The sequence below is a fragment of the Phycodurus eques genome, chromosome 15 (genome assembly GCF_024500275.1).
Source record: "Phycodurus eques isolate BA_2022a chromosome 15, UOR_Pequ_1.1, whole genome shotgun sequence".
Taxonomy (NCBI): domain Eukaryota; kingdom Metazoa; phylum Chordata; class Actinopteri; order Syngnathiformes; family Syngnathidae; genus Phycodurus; species Phycodurus eques.
The window spans coordinates 8,193,662-8,218,696 of NC_084539.1; the positions used below are offsets into that span (position 1 = coordinate 8,193,662).

Here is a 25,035-nt window from a genome sequence, read left to right on the forward strand (position 1 = left end):
TTTATTTATTTTTAACTTAAGGCAAATTCCCTACACGTGCCTTTGTGCGTACGCACGATTTTAAGGGATTTAGGTCGTACGCCATTTAAAACTTTTGTGCATACATACGCTTTTAGTCAGAATCCTCACACTCTTTGATAAGTGAGGCCCCTGGAGTGTAGAATTTACAATATTGTTAAAGTCTGCTGGCATTAGGAATGAGTGAGGCAGTGACCCACCAAATTCAGCAAACTGAGCTACTTTGGAATAAAGGTTACCGTAATTTACTTCATTGTGGCATCACAAACCAAAAGTAAAACGCTACTCACATAAATGTTGACACCAGCATTGATCTTGTATAGACCATAGGCCGTGTCCCGTGACGTGATGATCAGGTTCATTGGTCTGGCGTCATTCATCTTCAGAGAGAACATCTTGACGTCCTAAAAGAAAATTAAAGCAACACACTTGACATTGAGGAGAAGAGGAGGGGGAAACAAAAAACAAAAACAAAAAAAAAGCCATTGTGCATGTTGCTCTATCTCCATGAATTATTATGCCGTGCAGGATGCGTTGAGCAATGAGTCACTTTTATATGCAAATGTTCCACTGCTTAAGCATAAGAATGAGATAATAACCCGTAATGCTAATATGAGAGTTTCAGAATACGGCGCTAACGGTCCTGTCCCAGGGGAGGTTTGGCAGTTGATGAAAAGGTGGCCTGTGATTAGCCAAAGACGTTCCAGCGAAGTGGCGTAAATATTTCCCCCAGCGCTGTCAAAGCGTCCCGGTGAGAGTTACGTAGGAGCCAAGTAATGAGGCTCGCCGAGCATTCTCCGTGTTGCACAAACAAAGCACAACCTTGTGGGTTGGGACACCATCTTCTTTGAGATCAATACGAGTAATAGAGGAGAAAAGCATACAGTGGTGATGTGATGTTTAAGGACACTCGTCGACAGATTTTCAATGAACGCAAGTAATGCATTACCGCAAACAAACGCCTCCCTTTTCTCAATGAGGAAAAACAGTAACTGATGACATCAGTTCATAAATGCCACTGTTCAAAAGACTGACAAAGAGATATGTGCTGAGGAGAGTTGAACTCTTTTGCTCAGCGAAACAGCAGCACCTAACGAAGCATACAAACAGCGTCAGATAAATGTACGTCTGTAATGACGACCAGCTTTCCAGGAGACACTGATATTTCTGTAATGCAACTGTTGCTAACCAGTTATTAATGATAAACATCACCATGCAGATTAGAAATTAATGTCCTGAAAAAAATCTACAAAGTAAAAAAACTTTTTTTTTTTTTAAACTCAACACCACGCTTTGTCAGATGCCTGCATGCAATGTACTACCATATGATTCACGCAACGGCGCCTCTCGCCAGTGATTCATGATAAACACAACCATGCACAATAGAAATAAAACAATGACTACAAATAATCCGAAGATTCAAATAAATTCACACCACCCTCGGTCATGCAGAGGCACATGCGTGTGCACAATAAAGGCATCATTCCTCCTGTCCTCTTGGCAGTTTTTCATGATAACCACCACCTTGCACAATTGAAATAAACAGAATGACTAGAAATTATCAGTTAAAAAAAAAAAAAAAAAAAAAAAGTCCACAGCACGCTTGTTCACACACAAGCCAATCTCAAGTGTCACCCAAATGCAGTCTCTGCTCTTGCAATGTAACCTACAATTGAAGTAATCACTTGGAAATAACAGGGTCAAAAAAAAAAAAAAAAGACCATCACACGGGCATGGCTTGGGCACTGTACTCTATCATATGAATAATGCAACAGCTGCTTTCGCCAGTTATTTATGAAAATCAAAATCTTGCAAAATAGAAATAATCCCCAGTTAAAAAATAAAACAAATAAAAAAGGTCTGACGTGCTTGGTCACATGTATGCGTGCAGTGTACTATCATGTGATTAATGCAATTATTCCTCTCGACAGTTATTCATGATAACTGCCACATTGAACAATAAAAATAAACCTAATCAGATACAACCCACAGAGAAAAAAAATGGTAAACTCGGGCACTTGTACAATGCATAATGTACAATCACAATTACATCACATCTCCCAGCAGTTACTGACTGCACAACCGCCACGATGACACAATAAAAATAACACACACAAAAATAAATACATTTAAAAAAAAAAAAAAAAAAAAAAAAAACAATCAGTTAAAAATAATCTATCCCTACAAAATCAAGTTCGACAAAAGATCTAAAACGGCTGCAAGAAAATGGCATGATGCCATAGAAATTCCAGAACAGTCGAATTGACACCTATCAGTTACAAAAGCCATTTCTAAAGCTTTAGGGTTCCAGCCAACCGTAGGGAGAACCATTATCCTCAAATGGAGAAAACATGGACCAGTGGTTAGCCTTCCCAGGAGTGACCGGCCTACAAAGATTACCCCAAGAGAACAGCAATGACTCATCCAGGAGGCCACAAAGGAACTCAGGACAATTTCGAAAGAACTGCAGGCCTCACTTGCCTCAATTAAGGTCAGTGTTCATGACACACAAAAATAAGGAAGAGACTGCACAAAAATGGTACCCAGGGCAGAGTTCCAAGGCTAAGACTGCTGATAAAAAAAAACAAAGGCTTGTCTCACTTTTGCAAAACCACATCTGAATGATTCTCTAGACTTTGGGGAAGATATATGGACTGACGAGATGGAAGTTGAGCTTTTTGGAAGGTGTGTGTCTCATTACATCTGGCGTAAATGTAGCACAGCATTTCAGAAAAAGAACATCATACCAACAGTCAAACATGGCGCTGGTAGTGTGATGGTTGAGCTGCTTTGCTCCTTCAGGACCTGGAACTTGCTGTGATTGATGGAACCATGAATTCTGCTCTTTAACAGAAAATCCTGTAGCACAATGTTCAGTCATCAGTTTGTGACCTTGTGTTCTGCAGGATAACGATTCAAAACATACCCGCAAGTCAACTTCTGACTGGCTTAAAAAAACAAAATGAAGGTTTTGGAGTGGCCTAGCCAAAGTCCAGACTTGAATCTGATTGAAATGCAGTGGCATGACCTTAAAAAGGATGGTCGTGCTTGTAAACCCTACATTTTTGCTAAATTCAAACAATTCTGCAAGGAAGAGTGGGCCAAAATATCTCCACAGATATGTGAGACTCATTTATAGAATTATAGAAAACGTTTGATTACAGTTGCTGCTGTTCAGGATCGCCCAACCAGTTATTCGGTTTACGGGGCCATTACATTTTCACACAGGGCCACCATGCAACTTTGAATATTATTATTTTTTTCCTTAATAAATGAAATCACCATTTTAAAACAGTATTTTAAGTTTATTTTTGGTTATATTTGTCTGAAATTGACATTTGTTTGATGATCTTAAACAAAGTGGGGAAACTATGAAAACATCTAAGAATTTGAGAAGGGGGCCTATACCTTTTCACGGCACTGTAATTAGAGATTAGAATTAGAAATTATTCAGAGTAAAAATAAAAAAATAAGATATCCATAGCATGTTCAGTCACTCGTGTACATATGATTGCAAATCTTACCAGTTACTTATGATAACCAACATCAGACCAGAAATACAAGACAAAATGTTTATATTTGTATGTATACATGTGACCGTGTTAATGCAACAGGACTTGCCAATGATGCTCATTCCTTGCGCAAAGGATCCAAATTGTAATCAAACCATTTTCCTCCTCTACTCCCTCATCCTGAGAGCGTCCACTCAATTAACAAGGTTTCTAATTGGCTTGGAGGAGTGAGACGTTCATTTGAAGTGTTAAAAATAACTTCCAGCTGCAGTCAAGTTTGACTTACACTTCTTAGCCTATTAGGTAATCAGCCGAGGGTGTGACAGCTATGCAATGTCAACACGTCTCCGGAACAAGCGGCATGCCAGTCACTTTCTCGTTGCGGATGCTAACGAGGTAAAATGTGCTTGCTATTTTTAAAACTGCTGTACCATGTAGAAAATGTCAAACCCAAATGGGAACTCGTGAGGCACGTTATTTGCTGCAGTTTAGATCTGCGTAGTTTCAGAACACTGACATAATGAACAAAATGCATGGAAGGGAGGTTTTTCCCCAAAACATTGTCAGGGCTCATTCGTTTACTCAACTGTAGAAGAGGGTGGTATATAGAATGGCATCAAGCAATATAACCAGTATATTTAAGGAGTTTAAAACAAACTAAAAATCACACTGTTATGGATTATATTGACATGGCAACACACAGAAACTGAAATCTGATTGGAAAAAAATAAATAAATAAAAGACACACGCTATGAAACAAAGACAAAAGACAATTGGAAATAAATTATCCTCACAAGGGTCGCGGGAGTGCTGGAGCCTATCCCAGCTATCATCGGGCAGGAGTACACCCTGAACTGGTTGCCAGCCAATCGCAGGGCACACAAACGAACAACCATACACGCTCACATTCACACCTACGGGCAATTTAGAGTCTTCAATTAACCTACCATGCATTTTTTTTTGGGATGTGGGAGGAAACCGGAGTGGCCGGCGAAAACCCACGCAGGCACAGGGAGAACATGCAAACTCCCCACAGGCGGGACCGGGGATTGAACCCCGGTCCTCAGAACTGTGAGGCAGACGCTCTAACCAGTCGTCCACTGTAATAATAATAATTTCATTGTAAATGCGAATGTTAGTGCTGATAGTGTTTAGGTTCAGCAGTGTTTGATGTTCAAGTGTGAACAATACTTTTTTTTTCGCCAGGTTGTAAAAATGGAGGTGTCTATTTGAGAGAGAAGTTATTTACACAAAATACTGTATGTACAGTTAGACGCCATCAATTTATGATGTGTCACAAACGTTTGGACACGGTTTGCCTTGTAATAGCACTAAAATGTTTGTCCAAACTTGACTGGTAGTGTTCAATTACACTGTACACGTTATGGGAAATAAATGCAGCATAGGAACACCTCTCTCGTGAGGATTTAATGTTCATGTTTTGTTGTTGTTGCTGTGGGGGAGTAAAATAGTTTTTTGGGCTACATCCAACAGGGAGACAATGCGCAGGTCTAACACTTATTTGATTTTTTTTTTTTTTACACGCGATTTTGTGCGGGATCCAAGAGAATAGTGATACGCCTGGCTGGGCCAAGGAACATTTGCAGACCCTGCGCTGAACAAATTAACCCTGACATTTTCATTTTCTGTCTATGGTTATCACATTTTTACTGTATTTCTGGGTCAAACTACAGGAATAAAAAACATTAACTGCACAGTCCATGATTTAATGATCATGATTCATTATACCATTGTAAGTGTTCATACAAGTTTAAGACCAATGTCATAGTCGTTTCCATTTCCTGTTCTATGGTTATAATCACATTTTTAATCTGGGGTAGGGTAAAACTAAAGCCATCATAAAACCTTTATCAACTGTACAGACTAAGTTTTAAGTAACATTTTATCATTGGAAATGGCCATGCAAGTGTAAAAACAAGTTCATTGTTTTCACTTTTCTTTCCCGTTCGATGCTTATCATCACATTTTAATCTTTTCCTGAGTTAAACTGCCGCCATTCTAAAACCTATAGCAACTGTACAGGTAATGCATTAGGTAACATTTAAAAATTTTAAATTGTCATACAAGTGTAAAAAAAGTTCATCCTTGAAGTTAGCATGCCCTGTTGTATGGTTATGATCACAGTTGTATTCCATTCCTAGGTCAAACAACGACCATCATTAAACCTTTATCAACGGTACGCCAATGTTTTAAGAAACATTTTAATATTCTAAATGGCTGTAAAGTGTAAAAACAAGTTAATCGCTGTCGTGTTTATTTCCTTTTCTATGGTTACCATCACGGGTACCCTTCTGCGGTGGAATTCAGTGTGAACTGTATAGTGAGTCACTGACATCGTCAAGGAATTTGTTAACATAAACTCAAGTCAAAAAGGACACCACTTGTCATGACTTTGAAACTCGACTTACGACCTCATTTGTAAAGGATGTCTGATAGTTCCATTTCCAGTTATTCTATTGCTCCACTCCCTGAAAAGGAATTGGCTCTGCTGGTCTCATCACAGCCTGGTGCCAACAAGCCTGACTAACCCTAACATCCCCTCCCAAAAAAAAAAAAAAAATCATTGTGAAAACAAAGAGAGAGAGAAGGTTAAAATGTTGAGGACAAAAAGCTCCCGTATGAATGGACAGTTTGGCAAGGAATGAAATCAGTCCACTTCCTTAGCCAACGTTGAACAGTTAACAAGTAATTTGTGTTTACTTGTCAGTCCATATGCACGCATGTAGCAGACCTAAAATGAAGGGATTGTAACCAATTTTGAATATGGTGCAGGAGTACAGTTAAAAAAAAAAAGATCAGATGAAATACCGGTAATCACTTTTGTCGTGTCGTGTCATGTTTGTTTTTTCGTCCAAATGCTAGGATGCCACAGATGTAAAACAAAGGGGCCCTGTCATTGTTGATTTGGTGGGGATGAAAAGTTTCATTGTGACTCAAGCAGCAAAAAATGAAATAAACTCCTCAATTTGTTATTGTTATTGTGATTTTTCATCTACGTTAGCATGCTGCAGATGTAAAACAAAGTAACTGTAGCATTGATGATTCGGTTGGTGGAGGGGGTTGCTCAATTGTGACTCGAACAGCAAAAAGACCAAATTAACCATTTAAACAAATATAAATAAGTCAGATTCTATTTCACATCGTATGTTGTTGTTCTTTGGTCCAAATGCTGGCAAGATGCAGATGTAAAAGGATTCTTAGAGGGGATGTTGGGGAGATGATTCTTAGAGGGGAAACAGTTCAGTTCTGTGTCAAATGGCAAAAAGAAGAAAAAAATAATAATCTTCTAAAATTCTATTTGTTAGTTTTGCTGTCCAAATGCTAGCATACTGTGCGCACAAATAAATAAAGTAAATACTACTTTTGATTCTGGTGGGGGGGAAAATTCCAATGTGTCAAATGGCAAAAATAAGAAACAAATTATTCTAATTTGTATTCCAAAACATCGTGGTGCGCTGTATTTATTTGTGCGTCCAAATGATAGACATGCCTCAAACGTCAAATGAAGGGGCTGTATAATTTTTTATTTTGGCGGGGATGAACATTTCCACTATCACTTAAACAGCCAAAATGCTTTTTAAACCCCTTGAACAAAATCACGCTGTATTTAGGTTTGCCTGTCCTTACGCTAGCATGCAACAGGCATAAGATGTGCCATTTTCCATGCATTAAATGCTGGTTGCATCACACACGCATCCAAATTCCTTTGTTGTACCCCCACAAAACCCACATTGGTTTGTGGTATTTTATAAGACAACTTGCATTAGACTTTCTTGCCGTTACCTCAAAGATTAAATCTTTATACAACTTGACTGAGTGACTACAATATGACGCCTACGTTATCGTAATGATGAACATATGAGAAGGATGGAAGCAACAGAGGAGCTTATAAGAGAGCAAACAAAAGAAGAGTGAGCATGAGCATGCTGATAAGGTCATGACAAATGCAGACTGCGTTGGTGAAATATGGAGTCCGGAACAACGATAAAGTGTGAGAGATTCCGTAGTTCCTTTTCCTGCTAAGCGAATCCCAGTTTCTTCAAAGGGGCAAACTATTTGATTTCAGAGTGCAGTCTCAGGGTAACATATCAATACTCCAGTATTAGTTATCGATACCGCCACTGTGGACTTTTTTAAAGCAGTACTGTCAACACCACATTACTTCATACTTTTTGGTATCTCTTTTGGCTGTAGTGTGTTTCCATGTTTTCAATCATCAAACACAATGTATCAATTACCACGCAATTGCTGTATGGTGATGCTATCCATATCGTGCTATTTTCAGTATCGTTGGCAAAGTCTCATCATATACTGTAACATATTGTGAGTTGTCCCCACTTCTATTATTCAGCTCGTTTGACCGGAGGTATGTGCTTCCAGGCTACAAATATTTTGCAGCGCCCGCCTTGCCTCGCCTGCACAACACTATGTGAGAAAAGACCTTAAGAACTGGAGGAGCTGCAGCGTTACCCTAAAGACATATGGCCCAGCCAGGCCATGCAATTTGACAACTGGCTTGATGATAACGTGTTTAAAACTTAAAATGTTAATTCATCAAGGAACACTCTTGAGAAGAGAAAAATATTTATTGTCCCCAAAATATTAATTTATATTATTTCTATGGACGTTAATGCTGAGTAGGGCTGTGCACGAATCGGTGGGGACTTGAATTGGGACTCAAGTGGGTCTGAAAAAGCAATTAACAAAGCCGAATTTTGGGGCTCGAATCATATCGAAACTTAGAATATCAGAGTACTTACTTTATTCTGACAAGAGCTGCCACACCGCGTTTACTTAAAAAAAGAAAAATACAAAGTATTTCACGATTCTTAGCATCTCTCTGCAGAAGGAGGTGTCCGATAGCACAGCACAAGGTGCTGCATGGATGTTCATGGCAGTGCCACAACTGAAGCTGGAAAGGAGCCATCGCTGAAGGGGGACGGCGACTGCAGCAGCATGTATAAAAGAAAGTTGTGCAGGATCCAGCCCAGCATGGCAGATGACGAGAGCTCGCCAGCTAGCTAGCTAGCTAGAAAAAGAGTCAGTTGGTCCCAGCCAGCGAGGATTTACGGCAGGCGCAAAACCAACCCGGGTTCTACCTTTGGCCATGGTACAGCGATGGAACCTGGTTAAAGTAAGTCATTTTAAACTAAAAAGAAAACATTTCCAGAGTGAGAAAACGCGCCAGCGTACTCTCTTTCTCTCGATTTCGTTTCAAAAGATAGTTTTCAAATAATCAAGCTGGATTTTTCATTAGTTGGACTAGAACATCTCTTTATTTCTGAATAGTACAAGGGGTAAACCGTTCTATTCTGATTCAGAAGTCATTCGTTAGTGTCGACACGGATAACGAATAGGGATTTAGAGGATGAGTCCGAGCCCTCATTCTGAGGGAAATAACTTTGCATCAGAAGAAATGAAGCTAATCCCAGAAGGGGTTTAAAAAAAAAAAAACTAAGCAAAACTTTTTTGGAATAATGCCATTGTCATTTGCTTTTCCTATTAAAAAAAAGGAAAAAAATATATTAAAATCATAAATGGTATTTTTGTGAAAATATATTTGAGATTTTTTTATGGCCATATCGCCCAACCCGCTGTACCTCAAACTTCAACTCCATGAAGGTTGCACATTTATCAACACGATGTAATTAACTTTGTAATGTTAGTGTATTAAAATGTGCTTTGTCTTAAAGGGCTACATCCAGACTACAAAGACTTCAAACTGCATCAAAATACAGTTTCTCCAACTAAGTACAGAAACGTATTTGCTGACATGATATTTGAGAATGGCAGATTCCATTAGCGCAGAAGATATGGTGAAAATGTATTTCCATGATGCTCCCCCGCCCCGCTCATTTAATAAGTGGAGAAACTGGCCTTGCCATGCTGTATTGTCCTGTCAACTGAAGATAATCATCAGGAAGTGATTGATATAGGCCGTGTGACAGAGCGTGGTGCATTAGATATAAATACCAAATAAGCAATGTGTGACATCTCGACACTTGTCAGTGATGATGACAAATTTGCAAAAAGTTTACTTAAGTGCAGATGGCATATATGGGATCATGTGTCTCAACCAGTGACTTCCAAACTTTGTTGAGTCAAGGCACGTATTTTACTGTCGAAAAATCTCACGGCACACCATTAAACAAAGATGTCCCAAAAAGTGGATACACAAGTCAATTATACACTTTCTGCCATCTAATAGAAGAGCATTTATTTGTTTTGTCTCTATATGCCGCCGGATACAGTAGATGAACAAAGATACATTATTTGTTGTCAATAAATAATATTCTGACCAATTAAGTGAAATTTGATATTTTTCCACAGCACACCAGATGAGCTCTCATGGCACACTAATGTGCCACGGCACACTGGTCTAAACCAAGAGCTAAAAACAACTAAAAGAAAGCAAAACATACAGTTTGTGCCTGGGATTAATTAACATGTTAGAATTACACAAAACCTACAAAAGACATCTAGATTATAGTAGCATGGATCTAGGAAAAATCCCCGTAAATATTGGTGCAGATCTGGATGAAATGGCCAATGGAGAAATTCATTTTCATTTTCAAGTTTACAGTCTGCTTGCAATACCTCCACCTACCACACTGGAGTAGAGCGAATTTTCAATTGAAGCATTTCAGCAAATCTTTGACTGGGTTAATTTACTAAACTGCAAATGGGGGAAGGTATTTATTCAAGTGTGTGTGTGGGGGGGTTCATTATTTGCACACATTATTAGACTAATATTAAACAAAAACAGTTCAAGAGTAAGTACTTAGGCAGATAGTGAAACACGCAATATTGTTGACCACCTGCGACTCGAATGAAATGCCAATTGTCATTAAAGATGGCTTCTCTTCTTTAACGTCCGGGCGTGAACAGCAGTCTATGATCTGGGTTAATTTCAGTAACTATCTTTTTTGTGCATTGGAAAAGGGAAGCATTTATTTGAGGGAGACGTTTTCTGTCTCAAGTGTCAACAATTAGATAGGGCGACCAGTATTTGAGGAAATAAAGTATGATCTTGCATTATGGTGTTCTATGCTTTATGCATCCTTCCTTGTTCACATTTGCATCAATTATCCACATTAGCATTCTTAGCTCGACATTCTTACCGTGGCAGCAAAGTTGAGCTTCAGGATGTGGACCTCGGCCTTGTCCTGTCCCACGAAGCTGGTCCAGCAGCCGAGTTGCATCTCCCTCACGTAGATCCAGGAATTGTCGCTTACCTCCACAGGATCACACATCGGATGTGAGGCTGGAAGACACCGCAAAGCGCAAACGGTTCAATGGTGCAGTGTTGAAAATTGTCTTGTGCAAAACCAGGCCGTTTTAAGTCAGGTGCGTCTGTTTACTACTTTTGTTCTTACTGTGGTGACAAAATTCCGAACCCGCTGAAGGGGGGTTCGAATTTTGACCTAAAAAAATTTACTTAGTGTGAAATCTGGGCCTCTTAAATTGAACACAAAGCTATTACTCTGTGTTATGAATGGCGACAGGTGGATACGCAGGTAAACTGCAGATAATTTAATTCCCTGTCGCTATATGTCGCTTGCATGGATAGATGAAAAAAGATAAATTATTTGTAGTCCATAAATAACCATTGGTGAACCAATTAAGTGAAAAGGGATTATGTCCCGAGATCTCTCAGGGCACATGGGCATGCGGGACAGTGGTTGGCTACCGCCACACAGACCTACTCTTACACGGCAGTTAAGTAGTAGTTAAGCAGTTAATAGATATTTTTTTCGAAAAAAAATACTCCGAGGTCATAAATCTAAAACAATCAAATGAAAAACATTATGTCCAGTGGTAACTGAGCATGCCTTTTTGTGCTGTGTAACCACATTCTTACATCTCTTACACGCAAACTAGTTCATTGCGCTCGATTGTAACCTCAAAACATCGTCGGGACCATTCTATACCGAGGATGGCCTGGAAGTATAAGTCAGGAAAAATGTGATTGCCTCCGCTAAAGAAGTAATGTTTTTCATCATTGCTGTTGTAGTGTTAGCAGTGTAACGCACACGTTTTCTACTAAGCCTTGCCGAAAAAGAGTCCTGTTCTTCATCAAAGTGCATTTTACCACATTTTTGGCTCCCGCTGTACCTCAAACTTCAACTCCATGAAGGTTGCACAATTATAAATCTTAGCAGAAATTAGGGTTCTCAACAAACATGAGACCCCGTAAACTGCTGACTGACTAGTTGCTATTTGCGCCAACTTATTATGAATGTTTTATTATGTTAATGGTTAACATTTAATATACCCTCATTCATTGAAGTTAGTAGTGGTTAAAGTTTTTGTTTGAATGTAGGACTATTACAATGGTTAAGTTACCTATTAATTTTACAATAATTTTACTTAGAACATGACCTGTACACTTCTTAAAGATTTACAATGCAAGCAGTTAATATTATTTAGGGGTAATGTGTATCGAGGTTGACCAAAAACGGATTATGTTCGACCTCGAAGGTTCCACTGTATCTACCACTATTTAATTGTTCGTCCTTGGTAGAGGTTTGTGCTCCACTGAGGGCGCATTCTCGTTCAACTGATAAATTGAGTCCAGGTATGTGTATCAGACTCATGGACCAAAAGGGTTGCTGTAGCATCCCTCTATGTGAGACTCGGACGGTGCTGTTTAAAAACGAATCGCCTGGGACGCGTTTATCAAATGTGTCAGGATAAGCAGCCGCAGTCATCCGTCAATCCACTGGTATGGGCCTCTGTTTAACCCCGGGGGGAACCCATGTCACTGTAGGAAGAATCACTCTGGACCAGCCTGCCTGGTCATGGATGAGGCATAGGGGGGTTAAACGAATGCTGTAACCTGTGCAACATGCTGTCCATGCTATTATGTTACACTGGCGGTCGCTGTCCGGATGCAAGATGCTCAACTCTGACCATCGGCAGGTGTGAAAAAATATCCCAGAGAGAACGTCCTGTTTCCTCAAAAAGTACTGCGAAGAGAGAGAAATCCGTAAAAAGGTCACATGATTTTTCCAAGCCCATCAGGATCAGTAATTCTTTCCTGACCCAGGTCCCACGAAAAGGTTATGACTCTGGAATTAGTGAAATACTAATTAAAACTAGCACGAAGTATGGCAAGCGGGACAGGAGAGAGAATCCCTCTCGGATTGTTCTGAACTCCTACTTCAATTACTCTTATTGAGGAAGATGTGTCCATGCCATACAGTGTGTTACTACCAAAAAGGTTGTGCTACAATGAAGGTTGACTGTGGATGTAGTTCAACTTCCTATAGCTGCCGTCATGTGGTTTTTCTGCTGCAAACGAGTTTGATTCAAGACACAATTGATCAACATTCAATTTAAATGTATTTTTCAGTCTTTTTTTTCAACTTTTAACATTAATTACATAACATTCGTGCTTTAAAAAAACACTTTACAACAAATAAAAAAACATAACATTAGCACTTGTTTGTACTTCTTAAGACAGCAAACTACTTTAGAGTGAATCAACATTGCCTCTGCTGGTTGCAGCCAGGCACTGAGCTTTATATCTTGTCTCAATTTCTTCAGGAAGGCTGAATTCTTAACCTTGAAAAGCAACACAACCGCGTTACTGCCAACAATACCCCAACAAAAGAATGCTAAAAAGTCTTGTACTTACAATGTTATAAAAGCTGTGGCCAGTTAGTTAATTTCAATGAATACAAGGCTTATACAGCTGACATGGTCAGTAGAGTTTGTTGCATTATGTCGACTATTTTATGAAGTCTACAACGAGATGACGATGGTTGCGTAGACTTTGACAAGTTTAAGCTAGCCTTGTCATAAACTAACAAAGTCCAGACAAAGCCGGTACTTTCGGGCTTTGATTTGAAGTGAAAGAGGTATGAAGGGCAGTTGTGTCATTCGTGGAACAACTTCTTCACCCCTTCCCATTCTGTACTGCAGCTTGTCTTTGTCCATCCCCATCACGCCATCCCTCCCCTCACCCCAGAGGTCAAGGCCGGCTTCCTGTTATTCTGCCTCTCTGCGTACATGTCTCTAGCTCAATAGCCGCCACAACCACAAAGGCATTTTCTCTTGTTCTGCTGTGACGGAATCAACTTTCCATGACAGTCACCCCAAGAAGTCTTGCTCATAAATCCTGTTGATTGCAGACTGTATTTGTAAGCGTGTGTGCGGGCATGTGTCACATTTTTACAAGGCACCATAGGATATGAACAACATTAATTTTGCCCTTGTGACCCAGGAAATGCCAATGGCTTCACTAAGCGGTTTGCTGGTAAATGAGGTATGGAGGACTATTCCATCCCCTGTCCTCCTTATCCACTCACATCAGCCGCCACCATTTCCAATTTCATGAGCAGGGGGGGGGGCACGTTTACAGCACCTTGCTGATTTCCAGTTTGATGTTTGGCCTAAAATCTGGGGAGAACAGATGGAAAATTAACCAAATTCCACTGATTCATGTCTCGGCATATCAGCGATACGGTCAACTGAGTGAACACTTTGACGGGTGATTGCAGTACAGTGTTCCCTCGCCACTTCGCGCTTCACGGCTTCAGTGCTTCGCGGGTTTTTCCAAAATATTCATCAAAAAAAAAAAAAAAAAAGAATTCATCAAAAAATAAAAAGGAAAAAAAATACAGTCATATCAGCAGCCATATTGCGGAAAGACGCATTTTTTCATGTTGATGCGAGAGAAAAGGTTTCCCTGCATGCCAAACAAAGAGATGAGTTGACTCAGAGGCTTTGTACATGCCTGTACTGTACTGTACATGCCACGGGCACTCATACAAGGCGCGTGATTGGTTCCAGGCGCGACATCGACCAATGAGAGTGGATTTATCCAATGAGCTGATTGGCTGCGCATCATCGTAGCCTCATGTCTCGCCCATGCTGTTGACTGTCTCTCATACTGTATCTTAGTGTTGTGTTCGTGATAACGTTTTTGTTAAAGCAATAACCTTTTTTGATTAGTTAAGCCCTGACAATGCCGCCTAAGCACTCTGCGCCTGCGAAAGCTTCCTCTGGGGCGCCCAAGAAGAAGAAGAGCGAAAAAGTGAAACTTTTAGATATGATCAAAGAGGGCAGAAGTTATGCATCTGTGGCACGCCATTGTGGCGTGAAATAATTTACAGTGCGGTACATCAAGAAAGAGGAAGCAAACATCTGCAAAACTGCTTCAATAAGGACGCGAAGCGTGTGGTAACTCCGCGTAATAAGAGACGGGGTTATGTCCTTGTACAGGGGAATTTTGAAGCAAAAGAAAAAACAAAACACTACCCATGTTTTTTTCCAAGGTAAAACCCCAGTTACACCATCAGCGCCTCCAGCAGAAGAGTCTCCAAGTGAACCTAAAGCCTCTACGAGTCAAATGAGAGCCTCTCCTTTGCCACCAACGCAAGCCTCTTCGCCTCTCTCAGAAGGCAATGTTGATGGATGTTAATTACTGTATAAGGTTTTATAATTACAGATTTAAGTAAATACGTGTACTGTTGTAATCTTTGTCTCAAATCTCCATCCATCCATCCATTTTCTGAGCCGCTTCTCCTCACTAGGGTCGCGGGCGTGCTGGAGCCTATCCCAGCTATCATCGGGCAGGAGGCGGGGTACACCCCAAACTGGTTGCCAGCCAATCGCAGGGCACATACAAACAAACAACCATTCACACTCACATTCACACCCACGGGCAATTTAGAGTATCCAATGTATGCGTGTTTTTGGGATGTGGGAGGAAACCGGAGTGCCCGGAGAAAACCCACACAGGCACGGGGAGAACATGCAAACTCCACACAGGCGGGGCCGAGGATGGAACCCGGGTCCTCAGAACTGTGAGGCTGACGCTCTAACCAGTCGTCCATCGTGCCGCTGTCTCAAATATGTAAAGTATAAATACTGTTTACATATTTTAAGCATTCTGGTACCCAGCATACACGACAATCCCTGGGGGGGGGGGGGGCAAATCCTACTTCGCATTTCTTCACCTTTCGCGGGGGGTTCTGGTCCCCATTAACCGCGAAAAACGAGGGATCGCTGTATTTTTAAAACCAGGTCCACGAAACAGCTGTTAAGTAAGCCCATGGGACAGCTGTCTTTAGCCCAGCTATCATGATGAAAGGATGCCAAGATCCAGAGATAAACCTTTGTGTTCACGTCATACTTCTTTAAGACAAATTTGAGCAAATTAATTGATGTCCGGTTCTACGCGATGTGTACACTATACCTTTAGGTAACAACATTGGCTCAGCTCTCCAACTCCTCACAAAATAACTGTCGTTTTTGTAAGATGCAAAATGTGTTTGTGTCGTGCTTCTTCCAGGCACAACTGCACAAATTACCTGCTTCGTGACTTTTACGAGATGAGTAAACAACTAATGAAATCGGCTCCATTTACTCTTCGAAAAAACGTTTTACACAGAGCTCCGGATAAAAACCTTTGTGTTAATGTCAGATTTTACCTTGGCACAGGTTTGCGCAAGTAAGAAGCTTTGTGGCTTTTATAAGAATAACACACAATACCTTTAGCTAACGACAATGGCTCTACTCTCCAGCGTCTCCCAGAATAACAATTTTCTCGGCAATATCCAGAGATAATTGTTTGTGTTCATGCTGGGCTTCAACCAAGCTTTGTTGCTTTCATGAGAACACCATTAGCTAATGAAAACCATTCCACTCTCGAACTGCTCTCGGAATAACCGTTTTCTGGGCAATATCCACAGATTAAAATTTGTGTTTATAGCGCACTTCTCCCCGCCACAAGTATGTGTAGATGAGCTGGTTTCTGGCTTTTCTGAAAAAAAAGTACACAATACCTTTAGCTAATGACATCGACTCCACTCTCCAACTCTTCTTGGAAAAATGATTTTACATAGAGCTCCAAGAGAAAAACCTGTGTGTTCATGCCATGATTCTCTCAAACACAGGTTAGCACATGGAACACCCTTTGTTGCTTTTACAAGAAGCGCACACAATACTTCAAACTAACCACATTGTCTTCATTCTCCTACTCTTTTCAGAATAATAGTTCTCAGAATAGAGTGCTTCGCTGAAGGAATCCTAGTTTGACTGGCAGTGTTATAAAAAACATCCCTGCTGACACTTCATATAGCGTGCAAAAGATGGCCATTGCAAAGATTGCAAAGTAGGGCATTGTTTTTTTGTCTTGTTTGGGGCGGAACAAACACCAGTCACTGCTTCGATTTTCAAATAACAACATTTATGGATATAAATTATATTTCTACTGCACCTCGCTTGAGCTCCCACTCATTTTCTACATTTCCTGCAACGACTCACCTCCCACCAGATTTCACAGTGCAGCTTCTCCTTGAGCGAGGCTTTCCGTTAGACAGATTTATTCGGGAAAGGATCCCTGCGGAGACAGACTTGCATCTGACAAGATAAAACATCAGCACGCGTCAGCGGCAAAAAACAACCGCTGCTCACAAGAACGCAGACAAATGCCCCCATTGCAGCGGTTGCTGGTATTTATTTTTATTTATTTATTTTTTTTCATACTTTTTTTTAACACCACATCGGACTTACATGGCCCTACGGTAGTTTTAAAATACAGGAATTGGTTCTTTTGCTATATTTGCTGAAAGGTATCATTGGTTTATCATTATTTATCATTGACTCTCTTCAGATTATTTCTCAGATCAGCTAAAACAATTACTTCATGCATACATGGATAGAAAGTCAATTCAATTCAAGAAAGTCAATTCCCCATCGTAAATTCCTGTACTCTATACAACTAATGATGCCCAACATGATTAACAACGCCCAACAAGACCTGAAAGCAGCCGAGTTTCAAAAGTGTCATAACCCTCATAAAGACTAGGGGTGTGATCAAATATCAATATCGCATTACCTCGTGTGGTACAGTATCGATTCGTCTTCATCTGATATTGATATCATCAATGCGTATAGAAATGACCAATACATTATTTTACCTCTGACAAAGCATGGAGTAACAACTCCATATTTATTTATTTTTAATTAATTAATTTATTTATTTATTTATTTTCGATGGGCGGCATGGTGGCCGACTGGTTAGAGTGTCAGCTTCACAGTTCTGAGGTGCGGGGTTCAATCCCCGTCCCCGCCTGTGTGGAGTTGGCATGTTCTCCCCGTGCCTGCGTGGGTTTTCTCCGGGCACTCCGGTTTCCTCCCACATCCCAAAAACATGCATTAATTGGAGACTCTAAATTGCCCGTAGGTATGACTGTGAGTGCGAATGGTTGTTTGTTTCTATGTGCCCTGCGATTGGCTGGCAACCAGTTCAGGGTGTACCCCGCCTCCTGCCCGATGACAGCTGGGATAGGCTCCAGCACGCCCGCGACCCTAGTGAGGAGAAGCGGCTCAGAAAATGGATGGATGGATGGATATTTTCGATGGAGCAGGTCATAATTACTGTGTTTTAACAAAACAATGGTTTCTTCAGGTTTTCCATTTTCAGTTACATTGATATAAGGTTGGACCCTTTATGAAATCAAATAAAACCTTTATTTTATCCAAATACATAACCATAATCCAAAGAGTTGATAGTTTTTTAAGATTCACAAGAACTAAAAAGACATTTGGATGAGGCACAATCTGGGCGGTGGGTTCTGTAACGTAACTCCTGCAATAAACGAGTGACTAATGTATATCCTCTGAGTCACTCTCTTAGTTGGAAAACTCAGCGACAATCCAAACTGAGACGAACAGCAGGCATTTTTATGTAATATCAACATCTTTTTTTCCTCAACGGAAGAATGCACCTGATTATTGTTGTTGTTGTTTCAAATAAATGTATTATCGCTTTACCGCATAATCGCTGTATTGCAATGTCGCTAATATTTGTGTAGCTGTGTGCCACTGGCGTCCATTTCAATATTTGCTCCTTTAACATTGTAAAGATTAGCAAGCCAATACAATCATCTTCCCCGTAATGGACTGTCCAGAGGAGTCTATTTCCCTGAGAGAGTATTCCTCTCATTTGTTTCAAGGATTAAATGAAAACACTCTTATTATTCCTAAAGCCGAGCCGGGCCTCCTTAAATGAAAGCTCACCATCCGCGTAGGACCAATATAATTATGCGAAGTGCACTCGAGCTGCACTAAGGGCAGCTGGTGACTGTGTTTGGGCGTTTCTGGAGACTTTGTGGTGATTTATCTTCTTCCGGGATCAATGCAGCCCAACACAGAGTTGGCTAGCTGGCATCCTGTGTTTCTACTTATTCCCTTTTGTTCCCCAGAAGCGGCTAAATCCCTGACAGCAAGTGTCTCGGCTTGTTTGCACTGATAGTGACTTAGGATACAAGCATCACACATTGCGACTAAAAAGTGTATATCAGCACGATGGACACAACTAGGCAACGCTTTAAGAAAAATAGTTATTAATCAGCACTCGAGGCCAGTGATGCATTGCAGTGTCTACTGTATTTGTGCACTGTATTATTCTGCCTATAATCTTCCCTTTAGAGGAACAGATTGCTCCACTCTCTGTTAAACATTAGGGTGATAAGGAAAATGTTATCTGTCGTGGCTCGACCTGAATAAAGGCAACTGAAGGGACTTTTTATTTTTGTGGGAGAGGAGTGAAAGTGATGAGCCCCATGTTATAAATGTTGGAGGGGTTCTTCACTACATTGCAGTTACAGATTACACGCTATTGAAAAGTGCAATTCACCAATATTTAGCAAGTAACCTTTTTCTATCCACTGTATCAGTATAAGTACTTTTTTTACTCCCATTATTATCACGTTTATTTGCTGATTTGCCGCGATAAATCACATTGTTCTACTGCTTTATAGTGTGGCCTGTGAGGTTCAATTACTAGGGACTATGGCAACTTTTAAGAGAAGTGAGAGAAAGTACAAAAAAGTTAATGCCGTGAGTACAGTACAGGACCGAGCTTTGAATTAGATGTCCCCCGCAAAATGTTTAGAATCAGTAGTTTGCTGAGGTGGGAAAAGGTGAGCATCTTCTGCGTGAATTACGTCCGAAATATCTATATTTTCTTTTTAGCATCCCTGTTACAATGTTGTTGTTTTTTTAGCATCCCTGTTAAAAAAATATATCTTTTAAAATATTTTTTCAACATTCATCCAATGTTTTAAATTATTTTCTACATTTTTTTTTAATCGTGACATTTTTTATCATGTAACATTTGTGTATTTTTCATGTCATGTTTATTTTTCATGTTTGTTTTTCATGTCATATTTTGATATGTTTTTTTCCCTCATGTTTTTTAATATTTGTATTTTTGTATTTTTAGTGTAATATTTGAAGGTTTTTGTAAAGCATTTGACTATTATTGTGGATTTTTCATGTAATATGTTTGTTTATGCTAACATCTTTGTATTTACCTGCATTTTTTTATTTTGTCAATATTTTTTAATTCAATATTATATGTACCGTAATTTCTCGTGTATAATGCGCACCCATGTATAATACACACCCCCAAAGTTGACCTAAAAATTCTGGAAAACCCTTCTACCCATGTATAATGCATTTTTGCAATGCATGATTTTGCTTCTACCCAGATGATCAAAACATCTTTATTTTGGTAGTTTTTTCAAGGAATTATTCTGAAGTTATGCACTTTGATTATACTTTTTTTTTTAAATTATACTTTATTTTCATTTACTTGCTCTTATTTTGAAATTCAAAGCCTTATTTTTATTTAGTAAATGAGAAAACACAGTTGTGCTCATATGTTTGATTACCCAGGCAGAATTTGTAAGATGGGTACAATTCTTTAAAGAAAACATGAAGGGCCAGGCGAAACATTTAATTTCATTTTAATGGGAGTAAAATTAAACTCTCAAGCATTTCAGAAAAGCATTATCATTGAACAAAACATAACCATAAAGAAGTTAATGATGAATGTTGTTCAGTTATTAGTTGTATTTAGAAAAACAATATTTCACAAATTCTGCCAGGGTATGTAAACCTATGAGCACAACTGTACATGTATGCAGTCATACGTACCCCTGTCATATTGGAATGAAAGTGTAGGCTTCACCTTTTTCATAACCTCAAGGTGGCGGTGGCATATACTGGAATGAAAGTGTACAGCTTTTTCATAACCTCTAGATGGCGGCATACATTTATAAAATGGGAAAGTTTTTTTCCCCATTTTCCCCTATGCCTATGTATATTGCGCACTATTGACCTTTGGGGAAAAACATTTGAATTATACATGAGAAATTACGGTATATTATTTCCACATACTGTAGCAAATCCCTGACGTATGAAAAGATTGTGAGTGAAGTGTTTGCATCTAGCGAAGGAATCATGACGAGGAAGGGGAGGGGCCAAAGTTCCTTTAGTAGTTAGCCATGGCGGGAAAAGGAGAGCGTCAAAGCCACAACACACCATGAATATACACACACACACATGCACACAAAACACACTCGCGCACACACACACAAACACACACACACCTATTGTCCCGGCGTTTCCGCAGCTGCAGATTGAGGCCTGACCATCCACAGGAAGGTAAACAAGCTCTTATCAGTACTCTGCAGGGGTATGTACTGTCCCTTGGCCTCTCACCCCTGTACTTGCTACACACCACCACACAAGCTTTCCTGAGCATCTCGCTTCCTCAACCACCTGAAATGCTATCCATTAAAAAAAACAAAAACACACACACACACAACACGGTGATTAGTGGTGTCAAAGTTTTGACAGCTTAAAAAGGCCGTGAGCCAAACAGGCGCTCCAGCCAAGCCGTGCTTGGAAAGGAAGCCAGGACGTAATCGGCGAGCCTGGAGACAGCCTGTCTTCACACTAGGTCTGTTTACACCTCGGGGAGCCATTCGTCTGTCGCCTCATCGTTGTCGGAAGCCGGCGGAACAGCGAGTACAGCGGTGGCTTATGGAAGGTCTACGGCTCGCTTCCTCAGTGCTCGCTTTATGCCCGCAATGAGACATTCCGTATGCACGCAGGCACGTTTGCTTCTATGCTATTTTTTGTTACAGTCATAAACAATACCTTATCACTTTTATGTACACGCTTATATATACCGTATTTCAATAGAGGCAGGGGCAGTTAGTATTTGCTCAACTTCTGATGCATGAGGGGTTTATTTGTAATAATATCAAACAATGTTGTCAACACTGTATATAACGGTTATTTTCAAGTGAGTTTAAACTAGGGGCATGCCATTACCAATACTAGTATTGACACCTCTGTTCAGTATTGGTACAGTACTGCTTCTCGTAAAAGTTGTCAGATACTGTACACACCAACACCACTTTACCAGCCTAACATATAACTTCCAGGTAAGCACCATATCAGCTGTGTGTGTGGAGATACTTTAAGGACACGGATGACAACACTTTTAGGCGACTGCGAACTGTACTCTGCAAAATGGGTGATGAACTCCTCGAGCGGCGACGGTGGCGGCCACCCCGGGAGTTGCGGTGGCAGCCGTCATCCGCTGACCAGCAAGTACCAAGATTTGTGAGACTCATCGCCCACTCCGCATGCAGTGTGATGCTTAAAATTTCTTATTGTGTTAATTTTTTGTATTTTATCATGTAATGTGCTCAGAATCAGAATCCAAGTATGTCCAAAAAAACACAAGGAATTTGTCTCCGGTAGTTGGAGCCGCTCTAGTACGACAACAGACAGTCAATTGACAGATAATACTTTTGAGACATAAAGACAGTCACTGAGCAATAAAAGGTTGCTAGTAATCTGGTAATGCCGGTACAATTTTTTTTTTTGACAATTGTGCAAAAAGGTGCAGAGTCCTCTAGCAATTAGAGCAGTTTGAATGACTAATAGAGCAATAGTCCGGTGCAATGACCATTGTGCGAAGGGCACCGAGACTTCAAGAAATGTATGCAGTTTAAAGTGACCAGTAGTGCAATAATCTGGGACAATGTCAATTGTGCAAATGGTGCAGATGCTCCTCAGGCACATGAGTGGCCAGTATTGGTCACCAACAGATATGCAAATAGTGCAGCGTGGAGAGACTATTACAGTGAGTGCATGAGTAATGTTTAATTGGCCCGACAGAAATGTGACAACAAACTCAAGACAATAAAATTGTCAGCATGTTGCAATGGAATTCTAAGTTAACTATTTAAGAAGTGGCGGCACGGTGGCCGACTGGTTAGAGCGTCAGCCTCACAGTTCTGAGGACCCGGGTTCAATCCCCGGCCTGGCCTGTGTGGAGTTTGCATGTTCTCCCCGTGCCTGCGTGGGTTTTTCACTGGGCACTCCAGTTTCCTCCCACATCCCAAAAACATGCATTAATCGGAGACTCTAAATTGCCCGTAGGCATGACTGTGAGTGCGAATGGTTGTCTGTTTGTATGTGCCCTGCGATTGGCTGGCAACCAGTTCAGGGCTGTACCCCGCCTCCTGCCCGATGACAACTGGGATAGGCTCCAGCACGCCCGCGACCCTAGTGAGGAGAAGCGGCTCAGAAAATGGATGGATGGATGGATGTTTAAGAAGTTAATGGCAAGAGGGAAGAAGCTGTTGGAATGTCTGCTAGTTTTAGTTTGCATTCTTTGGTAGCGCCTACCTGAGGGAAGGAGCTGAAAGAGCTGGTGACCAGGATGTGGAGGGTCCAAGAGGATTTTGCATGCTCTCAATTTTTATGTTATGAACGCAAATAGTAATCTGTGTGGATTTTAAAGTGAAACTTTGAAGATAGAAACACTTTTCCCCGTTAAAGTAATATGCAGTTTTTCATTTTTTTTGTACTAGATGAAATTTTGTTTTAGGTAACTCCATGCATCTCTGCGTCAGTTTTGGTCAATTAATTTTGTTTCTACTTTATTTTTCATCCGTTTGTTGTGTGGTTTGCTGTTCAGTGCAGCCGCCAATAACGTTTACACTTGCAGTCAAGTAATGGCTGTGTGAGCTGCAATCAGGTACAATTTGCAAACAAAAGTGTATGTATTTATTTGTCTGTGCAGTATTATGTACTATAACACAGATTACTAGGGGAATTAACATTTTTGTATTAGAATGCTCAGGTAAACACACTACATTACAGTTGTAATAATTCATTTTGTTTTGCAATATGGTAGTCATTCTGCTGGTGTTGTCATGTTGTTACTCTAAAAGTGTTAATGTTTGAATGAAATATATATGTTCAAGAAAAGTTTGTTTTCGAACAATATTTGCCAGGGTGCATATAATTTTTGTTTGGTTCTCAAAGGAGCACCAGGAGTTGTTGTTTGGTGCTCATGTTTTTCTGACCCACCGACCCCATGGATGAACTTAAAGACTTTCAGTGCAACTGGGCAAAGTACGTCCCGTGGGCCAAATCCGGCAGGTCCAGTCTCTGACCAGCACTCGCAGCATTTATGAGATCAAAACAGAGCTTCAACTATGGCTGCTTTATTTTGACATGCACGTGTGTCAGCAGTGCAAGCGAACAAGAGCACCGACAACTTGAAGATATTGTCACTGTATTTAGTGACTTTTCTGACCATTCTAGCAAAAAATTGTTCAAAAACACAAATGACGTGTCCTCATGTGAGCAACATTCTTATTTCTTGCACGGTGGAGGGATGTGAGGAATTTGCCTTAAGAATGACTAATAGGTTTGTGCTCATAATCACATCACAAATTAAAAATATAGAAAAGCTTATGGACACTGTAGACATGATTTCTGTGAATGTTGAATGTTGATTAGAGACGTTAATATCTCTAAATATGTTATTTTAATGTGACTGGACATATACCATAGCTACACAGGTAGCAGCTTATTAAAACTATACAATTCACTGCTTTATAAAAAGACATAAAATTCATATTCAACACAATTGAGGTTAGCATGTTGGTGTGGCCCTCAAAAATGTTTAACTCTCTTACATGGCCCCTTCGAAAAATTAATTGCCCACACCTGAATTGCATTTAGCGCAGTTCTCTAGGGCATCAGTCCCAGATCTTTTTTGCACCTCAGACCATTTTCACGTAAAGATATATTTTGGCAGACTGACGTAGCTGCTGCTTGAATCTGGTGCACTTTTAATATTTTCAGTGCGCATGTGTACCTGCGCAGGACATAATTGCACCCCGGAATTTCTGATTCCAATAAAATGGGATGTGGGAGGAAACAGTAAACGGGCCTCTGGTTTGACACCTGTGTTTTAGAGCAGTGACTCTCAATGTGTGCTACGCGGGCTATAAGGTTTCATGTGATGTCTAAAATACGATTCCTTTCAAAACAACAGGGCAGGAGAAGTGAGTCTCAAGTGTTAAAGACCCCTGTCATAGCGTTGCAAAAAAAAAAAAAACCTTACTTTAGACTCTGATATTACCTGTGAAAGTGGAACATTGCCAGGCCAATTTCATCACCCTCAAATGACAGATTTTACAGGCAGTGAAATGAGAGCTTATGTTTACCGTATCGCCTCGAATAAAGGCTGGGGGCATTTATTTACTCAATTGCATTGAGTCCCAGGTATTATTTGAGGGAGGCAAACCACAAGGTATGTTTGAGGCACTTTCAAAAGATATAAGGAATTACCTTTTTTTAAATGCAT

At 40.3% G+C, this 25,035-nt stretch overlaps 1 protein-coding gene across 1 annotated transcript in view; it reads right to left on the reverse strand.

Moving 5' to 3' along the window:
* eng (endoglin) overlaps positions 1-25,035 on the reverse strand; it is a 61,935-nt gene that overhangs the window by 24,676 nt on the left and 12,224 nt on the right. Inside the window, exons 3-4 of the mRNA XM_061698466.1 lie at positions 10,673-10,815; positions 309-422 (exon numbers count right to left, since the gene is read on the reverse strand). Coding sequence (XP_061554450.1) covers positions 309-422; positions 10,673-10,815 — 257 coding nt within the window. The remainder of the gene's footprint in view (positions 1-308; positions 423-10,672; positions 10,816-25,035) is intronic.